Source organism: Hylobates moloch, unplaced genomic scaffold, assembly GCF_009828535.3.
Source record: "Hylobates moloch isolate HMO894 unplaced genomic scaffold, HMol_V3 SCAFFOLD_4, whole genome shotgun sequence".
Taxonomy (NCBI): domain Eukaryota; kingdom Metazoa; phylum Chordata; class Mammalia; order Primates; family Hylobatidae; genus Hylobates; species Hylobates moloch.
Genome location: NW_026652279.1, coordinates 40,053,985 through 40,070,427, shown reverse-complemented (window position 1 = coordinate 40,070,427; position 16,443 = coordinate 40,053,985). Strand labels below are relative to the sequence as shown.

At 37.2% G+C, this 16,443-nt stretch overlaps 1 protein-coding gene, 1 long non-coding RNA gene and 1 pseudogene across 2 annotated transcripts in view; 1 reads left to right on the top strand and 2 right to left on the bottom strand.

Moving 5' to 3' along the window:
* The window catches only part of HCLS1 (hematopoietic cell-specific Lyn substrate 1), a 29,226-nt gene that overhangs the window by 7,622 nt on the left and 5,161 nt on the right, over positions 1–16,443 (bottom strand). The window contains exons 4-6 of the mRNA XM_032150058.2: positions 7,746–7,875; positions 5,792–5,902; positions 3,900–3,954 (exon numbers count right to left, since the gene is read on the bottom strand). Of these exons, the coding sequence (XP_032005949.1) occupies positions 3,900–3,954; positions 5,792–5,902; positions 7,746–7,875 (296 nt within the window). The remainder of the gene's footprint in view (positions 1–3,899; positions 3,955–5,791; positions 5,903–7,745; positions 7,876–16,443) is intronic.
* LOC131383234 (uncharacterized) lies at positions 4,881–11,098 on the top strand. Its single transcript, XR_009213109.1, has 4 exons — positions 4,881–5,255; positions 5,604–5,730; positions 7,789–7,957; positions 10,842–11,098. It is a non-coding gene; the product is annotated as an uncharacterized LOC131383234 (long non-coding RNA).
* LOC116467604 (U4 spliceosomal RNA) lies at positions 15,890–16,020 on the bottom strand (annotated as a pseudogene).

Genomic DNA, 16,443 nt, shown 5'->3' with positions numbered 1-16,443 from the left:
TAGTCCCAGCTACTCAGAAGGCTGAGGCAGGAGGGTGGCTTGAGCCCAGGAGTTCGAGACCAGCCTGAGAAACATCGCAAGACTCCAACACACACACACACACACACACACACACACACACTGCAAAAGCTGACAGAAGTAGAAAGAGAAATAGATAAATCTGTAACAGTAGTTGAAAATTTAACAACATTCTTTCATTAATTAATAGGTATTTTAGGCAAAAAGGAATCAGTAAAATTATAGAAGATCCAAACATTATCAACTAATAAGACCTAATTGACTCTTATACAACACTATACCCCAAACTACAGAATATACTTTTTTTCATGCATATAGAACATTGACCAAATAGACCATGTGCCAGTCCATAAGTCTCTAAGACAGTAAGTCTCAGTACGTTTCAAAAGACTGAAATATTAGAGATCATATTCTGATCACAATAGAATTAAAGTACCAATAAAATTATCTAGAAAATTTTCCTGATACTTAGAAAATTAGTAACAACTTTTAAGTAATACATGTGTCAAAGAAGAAATTACAAGGGAAATAAGAAAATATTTTTAACTGAATGATTTTTTTTTTTTTTTGAGACAGGGTCTCACTCTGTTGCCCAGGCCAAAATGTAGTGGCACAATCATGGCTTGCTGCAGCCTCAACCTCCTGGACTCAAGTGATCCTCCCACATTAGCCCCCTGAATAGCTGGGACCACAGGTTTGTGATGAATGAAAATTAAAACACATATAATATTTGTTGAATGTAGCAAATGTTTGTAGCAAATGAACGTAGTGTTCAGAGGGAAATGTATAGCTTTTTAAGTGCCCATATAGTAAAGGAAGGCTTAAAATCAATTATCTAAGTTTCCACCTCAAGAGGCTAGAAAAAGAACAAACTAAATCAATACTAAGTAGAAGAAAAACATAATAAAGATAAGAGCAGAAACCAATACATTTTTTAAAACAGGTAAACAATAGAGAAAATTAGTAAAGCCAAAAGCTTGTTCTTTGGAAAGAATAAATAAAATTGATGAACTTCCAGTAAGAATAATTAAAAAGAGAAAAAACACAAATAAATAAGACCAGAAATGAAAATAGGCATTTCATATCACTAGAAATCTTACAGAAGTTAAAAAGAAGAAAATATTATAAATGAATTTATGCCAATAAACCTGACAACACAGACAAAATGAACAAATTCCTTGAAAAGCACAACATACCATAAACAACTTAAAAACTAGAAAGACTTGAACTCCATGGGAAAAAATAATAATAAAGGGAAAATAAAGTCCATTACTATTAAGACCTCTAGAGTTGAGCCAGAAGTAGAGGCAATATTTCCCTGGATGAGGTACTTACTAAACCCAGGGCACATGTAATTCTCATAAAACAAATATCCTTCTCCTTCACTTAAATAAGTTTATAAACAAAGATTACAAACCATCAAAGAAATAAATAACTATGAGGAACAACAGATCAGTCAGAAGAAATGGCACAGCCAAGAACTGCAAATAATATAAAATATGAAAGAAGCTGTAAAGTACATGTTTAAAATAATTAAAGAGCTTAAAGAAGTGGCACAGGGAACCGTAATGAAACCATAATGCCTTATGGAAAATGAATCAGCAGATGTGCAATAGAACCAAAAGAAACTCCAGAAATGAAAATATCTGATGTGGTGGCTCATGCCTGTAATCCCAGCACTCTGGTAGGCTCAGGCAGGAGGATCACTTCAGCCCAGGAGTTTGAGGCCAGCCTGGGCAACATAATGAGACTTTGTCTAAAAAAAGAGAGGGAAGGGAAGGGGAGGGGAGGGAAGGAGAGGGCAGGGCAGGACAGGGCAGGGCAGGGCACAGCAGGGAAGGGAAGGGAAAGGAAGGGAAGGGAAGATATTTGAAAGAAAGTTTAAAATGTAATGGACAGCTTAAGCAATAATGAAATACAGCTAAAGGGATAATTAGTGAACTTAACCTAGATCTAAAGGAATAACCCAAAATGTGGCACAGGGACATAAAGAGAGAAGAGGTATTATTCAAAGAGAAAATGCCTGAGAACTTTCTATAATGAAAGTCACATCTGAGGCTGAAAAAGGGCAGTAAGTCCCATATAGGATAATAAAAGTAGATCTAACATCCAGACACACCCTAATAATAGTGCAGAATATCAGAGACCAAAAGAAAATCTTTAATTAAAAAAAAACCCAGAGATATAAGACATGTTACCTACTCAGGAATGATAGTCTGACACAAGAGAGATGTCAGAGACGATGAAATAAGATCTTCAAAGTGATGAAGGGAAAATAAAAATGAAGAATGATGCAACATAAAGACATTTTACACTGAAAGTTTTTTCATAGACTCATTAAAAGAATTATCAATGGAATATTTTAGCAAGAAGGAAATAGAAGACACAAAGGTGAAACAATGAAATACAATAAGCAATGTCGAGCTAGGAAATAGGTAAATACCTTGGTCAATTTAAATAAGCATTTACTAAGTAATAATAATGATTCATTTTTGTGGGGTTTATAAGATGGAATCAATAATAAGATGGAATAAGATGGAACCAACACACTGAACAACAATATGGTTGGTTAAAAAGAATGTAGTTAAAATATTCTATGTTTCCGATATACTCCGGAAGAGATTGTGATTAATTTTAAATTTAAGTCAAAGATGCATGTTAAAATTTAGGAATAACCTTCTAAAAAAAAGGAATAGAATACCTTATTTTCAATCCATTAGAGAAAAAAGAAGGATTCAAAAACTTGATCAATATGGCCGGGCGCAGTGGCTCAAGCCTGTAATCCCAGCACTTTGGGAGGCCGAGGCAGGCGGATCACGAGGTCAGGAGATAAAGACCATCCTAGCTAACACAGTGAAACCCCGTCTCCACTAAAAATACGAAAATTAGCCCAGTGTAGTGGTGGGCGCCTGTAGTCCCAGCTACTCGGGAGGCTAAGGCAGGAGAATGGCGTGAAACAGGGAGGTGGAGCTTGCAGTGAGCCAAGATTGCGCCACTGCACTCCAGCCTGGGCAACAGAGCCAGACTCCATCTCAGAAAAAAAAAAAAAAAAACAAAAAAACTTGATCAATATTACAGAAAGTGATCATGGAGAAAAACAGAAGCAAGTACACACTGGGTTTTAAAAGCATATAAAATAGGGCCAGGCACGGTGGCTCACACCTGTAATCCCAGCACTTTGAGAGGCAGAGACAGGTGGATCACGAGGTCAGGAGATCTAGACCATCCTGGCTAACACAGTGAAACCCTGTCTCTACTAAAAATACACACAAAAAATTAGCCAGGCATGGTGGCAGTCGCCTGTAGTCCCAGCTACTCGGGAGGCTGAGGCAGGAGAATGGCGTGAACCCAGGACGCAGAGCTCGCAGTGAGCCAAGATAGTGCCACTGCACTCTAGCCTGGGTGACAGAGCGAGACTCCCTCTCAAAAAAATAAAAAAGTATATAAAATAGCGCCGGGTGCGGTGGCTCATGCCTGTAATCCCAGCACTTTGAGAGGGTGAGAGGGGAGAATCACTTGAGCCAAAATGTTCAAGACTGCCTGGGCAACATAGTGAGACTCCATCTCTACAAAGAATAAAAAATTAGCCAGGCATGGTGGTGCACACCTGTAGTCACAGCTACTCAGAACGCTGAGGTGGGAGGATCGCTTGAGCCCAGAAAGTCGAAGCTTCAGTGACCCGTGATCGTGCCACTGCACTCCCGCCTGGGTGACAGTGCAAGACCCTGTCTCAAAAACAAACAAATGAACAAAAAGTAAATAAAATAGTGGCGAGCTGGGTCATGGAAGTTAAAAAGCTGATGACAACTGCTGGAAGATAGTCTTAGCAGAAGAGCCTGCCAGTCAGATTGCTGAGGCTGAGTGAAGTACAGTGTCCTTGCCTTTCTGAGATGTGTGCTTCTCCACTTCTCCTTTATAATCAAAGCCGACTGCTGACTACAGAGAAGAGGAGAGAGAATTGATTAGTCAGAGCTGACAGGTTTTCCCCTTCCTAACCTCCCCTTACTCCCAGCCAACCCCAGAGGTAGTTTGTAGGGGCTTCGGGCTGAGTATGGGTGTTTAATGTAGAAACAGGCTGGTATGGACACAGGATACTACAGAGCAATGAACATAGGCCCTGGACACAGACAGTTTTAGGTTCAAACCCTACATCCCCTATTTATAGTTGTTGAAGTTTAGGCACGTTCCTTTATATTACTAAGCCCCAGTCTCTTTTAATATAAAATCAGGAGAGGCATGCATGCCTGCCTTATCTACCTCGACTGTAAAATGAGAGAAATGATCCCTCTTCCTTTGGGATATCATGAGAACTAAATGGGACAAGGTAAAGTGTCTACTTAGGTTCATTCACTAACTTAGTGCTTTTCTTCCTAACAAATCCTCACAAAAGTGAAATGTAATACCTAGAAAAGTGCCTTGTAAGGTATAAAGCACTCTGCTCATGAAGAGACATTACCCTATTCCCAGTTGATAATGCTGTGCCTCTTCTCTTTCATTACTCAGTAATGGAAACACAAATATGTGGATTTTGGTGGGATAACTGCAACCAGGAGAGTCTGGATCCTAGCTGGCTCCGGGACTGGACATGTTGCCCAGATACCCAACATTACTGCAGAGTTTTGGAGCTTTGTTCTCCATCTGGCTCAGGAACTATGGGTATCTAAGCAAGTCTGGGTTTTTGCATCTTAAGAACTAATTAACATGTATTGTTTCTTGATTTACATGACACAGTGACTGGGTGATTCCATTTGTGGCTTGTGAGCAAAAGATGTAAGAATCGGAGATTAAGCAAAGGCAGGCAAGAGTGGGGCCAAGATGGAACAGGGAATTCCGTCCTGATTCTAGAACATTGCATGCTCCATATTCCACTATTGCCTTCTACATCTTCCCTTAGCTTTGCAGTATGTTTTAAACTTCCCTGGTTTTGTTTTTCATAGTTTTACCCTCCAATGATGCAAACAATTAATGTTCTAGAACTTAGCTGCCTTAGCTTCCAATCTTTAGCTTTAAGGATTCATGTCCACCTAATTAACAACCGTTGGCAAAAACAAAGAAAAAATCTCGGCTAACTGTGAAGGAGATGTCCTCTCTCTGTGTGCAGCTGCAGGGCAGGAGACACCATTCTACACCATAAAAAATGAGTTCAAAGAATCTGACCTAATACGACATGGAACTAAAAACATCAATGAGTTATCAGTCTTACTCTCCTGTCAACAATATGATGCTGTAATCATACGGTACTTTTTTTTCTCTTCAAAACAACATTTTGTTTTGTTTTGTACAAAGAAGTCTTTAAAGATATCTGGACTTCATAGATTGACGCTAAATCCTGTAAATAGTAACCCTAATTAGTTGTTTAACTTGATTATCTGCTGCCATGGCAATAATATTTAAACTGATGACTCTGTTTTCCTAAAAGGCATGAGTATTTATAAGGTTTTGATGTTAAGCCAAAAGAAGAGCTTAGACGATTCTCTGTTCTATCTTCATGCATATGAGTATAATAAAAACCAGTGGCTTGAGGAATTATTCATTCAAACACACAGTTTGAGAGTCTTCTCCTTATTTGAATCACTGTCTTTCAGCTCAGCATGTGGCTTCCAACACTGGCACCAAGGAACCTGCTGAGGGAGGTATACCTGTGATGGTGTCAGGTCCTCACAGCATCCACTGCCTGTCTTTCAACAAAGAAGCATGTGCCTCCATCCAGGGGTGAGTGTGGGCAACTTTCACATGACTGGAGGTGAGTGGCTGGGAGAGAGTGGTCACTTACCTTGTCTGCCCTGTCCCTCTCAACTCCGTACTTGCCCCCAAAGCCTTTGGCAGCATCCGTCTGAGAAGAGTGCTTCTCCACCTCGGCAACATACTCATGGCCCACTGCACTCTGAGAAAAATCAAGGATGGAGTGAGTGAAAAGATAAAAATGACCTTAAAAAAATAAATACAGAGATGGAGTGGGATGTAGGCATGTAAGAAATTCCATTCTGGGTCAGATCTATGGCCTCTGACAGTGGTGCCAAAAAATATGCGATGGGAGAGCAAGATGACTTTTTCTGGAGACCTGCTCATCCCTGTTCTTCTTTAATATCATTAAGGAATCCTTCATTCTGAACACTCCCATAGGATGGGCTGGGAACCAGGGGATAGAGACTAGGTAGACAGAGCAGGTTTTAAACCAGAAACAAAAAGAGCTGAAACAAGAGCATTGTGCAGCAGAACAGAGTGTAGTGTGGAGGAACGACCAAGGGGACTGACCGGACGCCATAGCCGGGATGGAATATTTCATTAGGAAAGCCAGTGATTTTGTTCTAGATCTTTGCTCCTGTATGGCCGTCAAAGTTCAGAAGTGAACTCTGAGCTTTATACAACATGTAATGTAGGACATATATACAAAAAAAATCACTAAATACACAGCAAAGAAAATAATAAAGAGAAGTTGCAACATAGACATAATACATAAACATTTAAAAGCAGCAAATGATTTTAAAACATATTTTTTCCTTCTCCACTTGTGCTCCCTGTCTTCTTGGTCTAGGAGTTACAGTGCTGTTGGGGCTACAACAGGCCAGCAGTTCTAATATCTTGGCTCTTATTTTCTGCCATGTATATCTTATGTGTTGAGATCAGAAAAATTTGATACAAATAACATGTGGACATTATATTTTAGAGACCAAATGAATACTGTACTTTTGAATGAGTTTTAACTCATGAACCAATAAATGAGTCAAAAAATATATATTCTGATCTAGAACAAAAGTATCTGGGTGTTTTAGTGAAATATTTTATATATACTTTAATATTATATACTATATATTTATGAATAAACTATATATTTATAATATAAATATATCATATAATTATAATATATTAAAATATACATATAATATAAATTTATATATTTACATTTACTTATAATTATGTTACATATATTAATAATATATATTTATAAATATATTTATAAATCATTATATAAGTATATAGTATATAATATATAATGTATTAATATATAATATATTAATTATATACTTATATATAATATATACTTATAAGTAACTATATACTTATATATAACAGATACTATAAGTATATATAATATATCTATATTATATATCATATATATTATATATTATATATACTAATATAACATATAATCTACACTATTAATGCATTATATTACATATATTAATGTGTAATATAATATATTAATATATTAATAAATTAATGCATTAATATATTAATAATATGTAATATAATGTAATATTAATATTATATATCATAATTAATATATATTATATATACTTATATAAGTATATATATAAAATGCAATATATTTATACATATATACTTATATAAGTATATATATAAAATATAATATATAAGTATATATAAAGTATATATAAGTATATATAAAATATAATATATAATATATAATATATAATATTTTATATATGTATATATAAAATATAATATATAATATATTTCTTATAACATACAAAATATATAAGTATATATAAACTTATATTGGCTCTTACAGAGCCAATTATTTTATAGCCAATTATTTATTATAGAGTCAATTATATATACTTATATATAATTGGCTCTTATTATAGAGGCATATAATTATATATAAGTATATAATTATATATATTTACAAAATATATAAGTATATATAATATATCTATTTTTTAATGTATTTTTTTAAAGCAACTCTTTCCTTTTCAACTTACCTTGTCCATTCGGTCTCTTTCTACTCCAAACCGACCTCCATAGCCATGGGATGCTTTGGGCCCTGACTCCATCTCTTTCTTCTTGAGAACATCATGCTCCTCCGATACTTTGTTCCTCAGCTGGTGGATGCTGGAAGAAACCACATGACCAAGGCTCATCTATCCCAGGGAGATCAACAAACCCATCTTCCCAGAAAAATGGAAGTCTTGAAGTCTGTCCTGTTTATTTTCAGTAATAACCTGGGCCCCCAAAAGATACTAGTGATGGGTCTAGAAGTAAAAGATCAGTCTGGCCTGCATACCATAGCCTGATTTAAACTCTCCATAGGCCAGTAATATTTCCTCTAGTCTGTTATTTTGCTCACTGAAATAACCTTGTGATTTTTAGTCCCATTTTTCATGTTCTTAAATATTAGAGGACAATGATACCTATATTCTGATAACTGGAAAGTTATTTTCTTTTCTGAATGGATCTGCTTTCTATCGATTAGAGGATGTGTCTCAAAAGGCAGAAAAATATTCACATACCATTGGACCTACACATTCTAGTTTTAGGAGTCTACACCAGGGAAATGATTTTAAATATGGCAAAGCTTAATGTCCTTAATGTCTAAATGATACTCATTGAAGCATTGTACATAATAGCAATGACTAAGAAACAATCTATATGACCAATTGTTGGATAATAGTTAAATAAATTGAAATAACTACCTTTCACTAGTGTACTAGGAAGTCATTAAAAATAATGCTTATAAAAACACAGAATTGGGGAAATTTATTTAAACATTAGTAGTATTTTTTATGCTTTTTGGTCATGAATTAAGATCTTCTGCCCCTTCCCCCCAGGCTGATAATACCTAAGAAAACTAAGGACTAATGAAAACTAACTAACAAAATCCACTCACAATAATTGCTATAACACTTTAAGCCTCAAATTCTCTTGATTTGAAGGGACACCTCTATCCCTAAGAGAAAGCACCACCAAAAAAAGGCATTCTCTTTCTTACTTCACACCCACTTCCATCTTTACCATGAAAGGTGACTGCAACAATTAAAGGGGCAGAAAGCCATCTTGGCCAACCTCTTTGGCTTGAGGATATGAAGTGATAGCTCAGCCCCATGTGACAATCAGATCTGTTATTTGGACACATATAAGGATCCGGGGATTCTTGGAAACATTTGGGCAAGAGAACCCTAAATACGAAATTTGACTTTCTGCAGCAAGCAATGAGGGTTTAGGATATTGAGGTAGTGATGTTAGATGGTGAGCTGGGACTTTACCAGCTCAGGACAACCAGACACATTGGTTATATGTAGAATGGCTGTCTCTCAGCAGAAATTGTCTTCTTTTGCAGAAGAATAGATCCATCTGGTGGCCTTTAGTGGATAATTCCACTAAAGGTCTTTTAAAAAAGCCTTCTTAGCTTTAGCCACAGTTAATTTTAGAAAGCTGGCTATGAACCAGATGAAATTAAGCCAAGTGCTGGAAGAACCCCCTGTTCCCATGCCTCCTCTAAACTCTCTGGCAGCGTTGAAAGCAGAGATCTTGTGTTGTCAGTTCAACACCAACACTGTGTCATAAGCTACTAGTACCAAGGACATGTAAATGCCTGCCCAATATCTTCCAACTGAAGTATTCAGGTGAAAGATGAAGAAAATGGGGCCAAAATTTACTTTCAAATGGAAAAAATCTGCAATTTTTTAATGAATATAATAATTGTTAAATGGGTTATAACTATATTATAGTTAAAACAAGTTTTTAAAAGGGATTAGAAAATGATACTCAGGAATATTCATCTAAAGGATAACAGAAAAACTAGTCAGGGGATCATACCAATAGATGATATAATTTGAATGAAATTGAGGCCCAAAGAAAACAGACTTCTTTAGGTTATAGCTGAAGTCATTCTAAACAGGTCTTTATTATTATTACTATTATTATTATTATTACTATTGAGACAGAATCTCACTCTGTCACCCAGGCTGGAGTGCAGTGGCATGATCTCGGCTCACTGCAATCTCTGCCTCCCAGGTTCAAGCGATTCTCCTGCCTCAGCCTCCGGAGTAGCTGGGATTACAGGCATGCATGTCATGCCCAGCTAGATTTTGTATTTTTAGTAGAGACAGGGTTTCACCACATTGGCCAGGCTGGTCTCAAACTCCTGACCTCGAGTGATCCTCTTGCCTTGGCCTCTCAAAGTGCTGGGATTACAGGCGTGAGCCACCATGCCCAGCCTAAACAGGTCTTAATTATATCATTCCTTCATTTGATAACTACTAACTAAAAAACTTTTAAGTGTGAGGTACTGTTAGGCTCTGAGGACACAAAGATGTTTAATGTATGGAGATAGAGGACAGCTGGAAGAGATAGAGAGGAAAACAAAAAATTCCAATTCAATATGCTGTGTTGTGCCTAAGAAACTTTTGACATATTAACTCTCAGATATCCAATTTAAGTTTTAAAAGACTTTGGATTGATAAAGCAATGCAGCTTATGTGAACCAAGCAAAATGTAGCACCTCAAAGATGACTCATTCCTCAATCTGTGTTTGTTTTTTATTACAAAACTAAAAGCACAAATGTGAGTGACTCAGAATATAAGGTTTTTATTCACAGATGACCTGATCATGTATATAGAAAATCCTAAATAATTCACACAAAAAAAGCTACTAAAGCATTGTGCATTTGGCAAGGTCACAGGATACAAGGTCATTATATTAAAATCAATTGTATTTTTACATACTGGCCATAAACATTTGGAAACTGAAAGTTAAATATAAATACATGAAATAACATGAAACATTGTAGGATAAACTTAACAAAGTATGTGCAAGACCTAAACACTAAAAAATATTTCTGAAAATATTAAAGAAGACCTAAATAAATGGAGAGATATCCCATGTTCATGGATTGGAAAACTCAATATCATTAATATGTCAATTCTCCCTAAAATGATCTATAGGTTCAGTGCAATCCCAATCAAAATCTGAACAGGCATTCTTGTAGGAATTGACTAGTGAATTGTAAAATTTATGTGAAAATGTAAAGTCCTGGAATAGTAAAATTTGTTTCCTTTTTTTTTTTTTTTTTTTAAAGGAGAGCAAAGTTGAGGACTACATGATTTCTTGACTTATAAAGCTACAATAATCAGTGCAGTATGGTATGCTGTCAGGGTAGAAAATAGATCAACAGAACAGAATAGAGTCCAGAAATAGACCCACATGTACGTGGTCAAAGACGCCAGGTAAGTCAATGGGAACAGGATACTCTTTTAATAGTGTTGAGCAACTAAATAATCACATGGAAAAAAATGAACCTCAATCTTGACCTCACACTGCACAGAAAAGTCTACTTGAAAGGGATCATAGACTTAAATGTAAAAGCTAAAACTGTAAGTACTTTAGGACAAAACATCAAAGAAAGTCTTCACAACTTTGGGGTAGGTAAATATTTCTTAGATACATAAAACATTAGCTCCATAAATTTTTTTTTCAATAAATTAGACTTCATCAGGATTACGATCTTTTGCTCTTAAAAAGATGCCATTAATAAAATGAAAAAGTGGCCAGGCGCAGTGGCTCATGCCTGTAATCTCAGCACTTTGGGAGGTCGAGGCGGGTGGATCACAAGGTCAGGAGCTCGAGACCAGCCTAGCCACTATGGTGAAACTCCGTCTCTACCAAAAATACAAAAATTAGCCGGGCGTGGTGGCGGGCGCCTGAGTCCCAGCTACTCAGGAGCTGAAGCAGCAGAATCGCTTGAATCCAGGTGACAGAGGTTACAGTGAGCTGAGATCATGACACTGCACTCCAGCCTGGGTGACAGAGCGAGACTCCATCTCAATCAATCAATCAATCAATAAAGTGAAAAAGCAAGTTATGTTCTGGGAGAATACACTTATAAAATACATATTTCACAAAAGACTTACATCCAGAATATATAAAGAACTTTCAGCAACTTAATAAAAAGACAAACAACTCACTTTAAAAGTGAGAAAAAGATGGGAGCAGATACTTCATAAAGAAGATATACGAATGGCAAATGAAAATGTACTCAATAAAACTGGTCATCAGAGAAATTCCAATTAAAATCACCACATACTTAAAACAGTGGTTAAGTTGGTTTTGTTGTTGTTGTTGTTTTGTTTTGTTTGTCTTTTAGAGAGGATCTCAGTCTGTCACCCAGGCTGGAGTGCAGTGGGGCAAACATGGCTCACTGCAGCTTCAACCCCTGGGCTCAAGTGCTTCTCCTGCCTCAGCCTCCCGAATAGCTCAGACCACAGGTGAGCATCCCCACATCCAGCCAATTTCTATTTTTTTTGTAGACTCAGAATCTCTCCACGTTGTCCAGATGGTCTTGAACTCCTGGGCTCAAGTCATCCTCCTGCCTTGGCCACCTAAAGTGCTGGGATTACAGGCATGAGCCACTGCACCCAGCTAAATTTAAAAATACTAACAATAACAAGTGTTGACAAAAATGTGGAGCATCTGAAACCCACACATTACTGGTAGGAATGAAAGAGGGTAAATTCCCTTTGGAAAAGAGTTTGAGAATCTCTCAAAGGGTTAAACATACACTTATTACATGACTCAGCAATTCTACTTCTGGCAATTTCCCAAGAGAAATAAGGATATGTCAGCAAAAAGATTTGTACCCAAATGCCCATGACAGTTTCATTTGTAATAGATCCAAATTGTCAATAATCCAAATGTCTATCGACAGGATAATGAATAATCAAACTGTGACATATCCATACAATGGGACACTACTTGACAATATAAAAGAACAAAAGACTTATATACACAACACCATGGATAAATCTGGAAAACATTATGCTGAAAGAAGACAACACAAAACAATACATTCTATATTATTCTGTTTTCATGAAATTCTATGCCAGACAAAACTAATCCATAGTGACAAAAAGATCAGTACGGGGTGTATTGACTGCAAGGAGGTGCAGGGAAATTTTCATGGTAATAGATACATTCTATATCTTGATTGCATTGGTGGTTATATTATATATATATAGTCAAAACTCATTGAACTATTTTCTTATAACGATTAGGTATCAATAAAGTTAATTTTTGCCCGGGCATGGTGGCTTACACCTGTAATCCCAGCACTGTAGGAGGCCCAGGAAGGCGGATCACTTGAGGTCAGGAGTTCAAGACAAGCCTAGCCAACATGGTGAAAGCCTGTCTCTACTAAAAATACACAAATTAGCTGGGCGAGGTGGCACATGCCTGTAATCCCAGCTACTCAGGAAGCTGAGGTAGGAGAATCACTTGAAGCCAGGAGGCGGAGGCGGAGGCGGAGGTTTCAGTGAGCCAAGATCGTACCACTGCACTCCAGCCTGGATGACAGAACGAAACACCGTCTCAAAAAAAAAAAAAAAGTTAATTTTTGAAAAATAATAAAGTGAAGAAAACATTAAATGAAAGAGACTTTGGGCACTCATAAAGACGTTTGTTTATGAAGTGACTGTCGTATTAGTAAGGCCAACTTATCGAGTACGTTGTCACTGTAAACAGAATAGCAAGCAGCCTTAGGGAATGGCAATAGCTTAGTTCATGGGAATTTGCATTTCATTTCAACAAAAGAATTATGGACATGATGATATTATGTTTATTAGACAAAAACAATATAATGGTTAAGATTTCAGCCCATGGAGTCAGACTGAGCCAAATTCAAATTACTACAGGTTGAGTATCCCTCATCCCAAACGCTTGGGACCAGAAGTGTTTTGGATTCAGGATTTTTTCAGATTTTGGAATATTTGCATATATATAATGAGATATCTTGGGGACGAGACCCATGTGTAAACAGGAAATGCATTTATGTGTCATATACACTATATTAAGGAAGGTATTAAGGAAGACCTAAATAAATGGAGGTAACTTTATTTTTCCCTTGGGGACGCTGAAAAAACTGTTGTGCACCTGTATTTTGACTGTGACCCATCACATGTAGCAGGTGTGGAATTTTCTACTTGTGGTATCATGTGGGCTTTCAAAAATTTCAGATTTTGGAACATTTTAGATTTAGAATTTTTGGATTAGGGATGCTCAACCTGTATCTCTGTATCCTTGGACAAATTGTTAACATTAATATATCCATTCACTTTTCTGTGAAATCAGGATGCCAACATCATCTATGATATAGGATTGTTTTTAAAAAGTACTCAGTGTTTTCCATGACATATAATAGTTTAATAAATGTTAGCCATTATTCTTAAGTTATAGCCATGGCTCTTCCCAGTACCCCTGTGAGGGAAACAGGGATGGTACTATAATCTCCAGTCACCGATGGAAATCAAGATAGGATGGTAAAATATTATTACTCTCCTCAGCATCATGAGCCCTTTTACAGCAGAGCTGGAATCAGCCACTAGAGCTCCAGAATTCTATTTCTATACTCTTGGCATTACACCATTCTTTATTTCCACTTGCTATAAAATGTCAGGGCACAAGAAAGAGGACAGGGCCACTGAGGCAGACATCCTATGGTTATAGCTTAGTAAAGATTTAATCTGAAGGCCAGACAGGTTCCAGGAAGTGCTGAAAGATTATTCCAGGGCAGTGCCACTCAGTGTGGTCCACAAGCTGAACTGTTTCTGTTTCACAGGGAAATAAGAATAAAAATTGAGAATATGTGTTTAGAAACTTTTATAGCAATTTGACACAGTGATTTTATTCTTTTTCTTTTTGTTTTTTAGAAATGGGGTCTCACTGTTGCCCAGGCTGGAATGCGGTGGCTACTCACAGACACAATCCCACTGCTGATCAGCACTGGAGTTTTGACCTGCTCCACTTCTGACCTGGGCAAGTTCACCCCTTCTTAGGCAGCCTATGGTCCCCCGCTCCTGGGAGGTGGGAGGTCACTATATTGATTAAGAATTTAGCGTGGAGACCCAATCAGCATAGAGCACTATAGCCCAGAACTACTGGACTCAAGTGATCCTCCTGCCTCAGCCTCCTGAGTAGCTGGGTCTGTAGGCACAGACTAGCATGCCTGACAACATCGTGATTTTATATCTGTTGAATTTAAAAATAAAAATTGTGTTTGTATTGTCTGTGTTATTTTTAACCATTTATTTTTCCAGAAACTCAATTTTATTTTATTTTACAAAAGTATCAGTCTGTGACAGATTTGAAAATAAACAAACTAGTCAAGGGAAAAGACACCCTTGAGTCTTGAGAATGAATGGGCAAGAGTGGAGAAAAGAAGGTGGAGAGAAGGGTGATAGTTCTTGAAAACCAGGCAGTTCCTTTACAGAATGGATAAGGGATGCATTGGACCATCTGAGTTATTCACTGAATTACCAAATTACTATCCAAACTAAATTTATTCAAGACAGACCTAAAAAGAGACATCACGGTGTGGGGAAGGTAGTAAGATTAGTAAGAACTACAAGCACTTCCTTTTCCTGCTTTTAGTCATCTCAGCTCTACAGCTACTGTTTTGTTTTGTTTGTTTGGCTTTTTGTTTTTTCATTTTGGGATCTGTCAGTGTTAGCATCTACAGCTACTGTTCTCCTCTCCAATTTCCCTCTCCTTTCCAAGGACCATGGTGATTCCCATCAGATGTTAAAGACTGGCTTAGCCCACACTAACGAGAGGGAATCCCCAAACAGTGGAGACTTACTACTGGAAAGTCCTCTAGAGGTCTTTTTGATCCAGATGGGCAAAATGAGAATCAGACAGGAAAAGGGACTTGTCTAAAGCCACCTGGCCTATTACCAGCAGATACCAGGCTTTTACTCCTTGATAACCTGGGTAAATGGGAGATGAGCGAGCTTTTTTCGTCAATATCTCCATCGTTTATTCTATCTGATAGATTCACTTAGGTTAACAAGGAAATGTGCAGGGTCACCATGTTGTACCACTCCAGGCAGCACCAGTCAGAGTGATCTGTGTATAGGAGTTGCGCAATACAACAGCCCAGGTAGACACCACTTAGGAGAAAAGAGGGCTGTTGTCTGTTTACATGTTTGTTAGATTTTAGAAAGGAAATCTGATTAAACTAACCTATATTAACAGGAAACAAAAATAACATCACTGAGCTGCTCGGAAGTGCTAAGTACTGCATTAGACATTGGCTATCCCATTGAACTCTAACTATACATCTTCAGGGTGGCTTTTTTTTTTTTTTTTTTGCCAGTGCCTACTATATTGCAAGTCATCATGGCGGAGTGTTGGGAAAAGTTTTCAATTAGCGATAATCACACCTCGGATAAACCTCATTGGCTACAATGCCACCACTGTGCAAAGCTAGGGTTGATATTCTTATCCCCGTTTGATAAATAAGCTGAGGTTCAAAAAAGTTATGTGACCGAGTTCACATTGCTAAGAGTGGCAGAGTTAGGAATTGAATCTAAAAATCTATCTGATATCCAAATTCAAGCTCTTTCCATAACATTATGGCAGGAATTTAGGAGACTTCCTTAAAATACTGTATTCCTACCTCCTATATATGAAACAGGCAGTGGGAGAAAAAAGGTATGAAGTGTGCATCCTCATCTGGACAATTCCCAGAATACCAGTGTTGAGTGGCCTTTATTCAGAAAAGGAAAAGGGTCTTGTGGTTTTTTTTTTTTTTTTTGATCTATGAGTCTATAGAGGGGTATCACAGAAGCTTCCTGAATGACCCTGTTCCATTGTTTCAATCTTTTTCCAGAATGGCGTGGTTTTAGAAT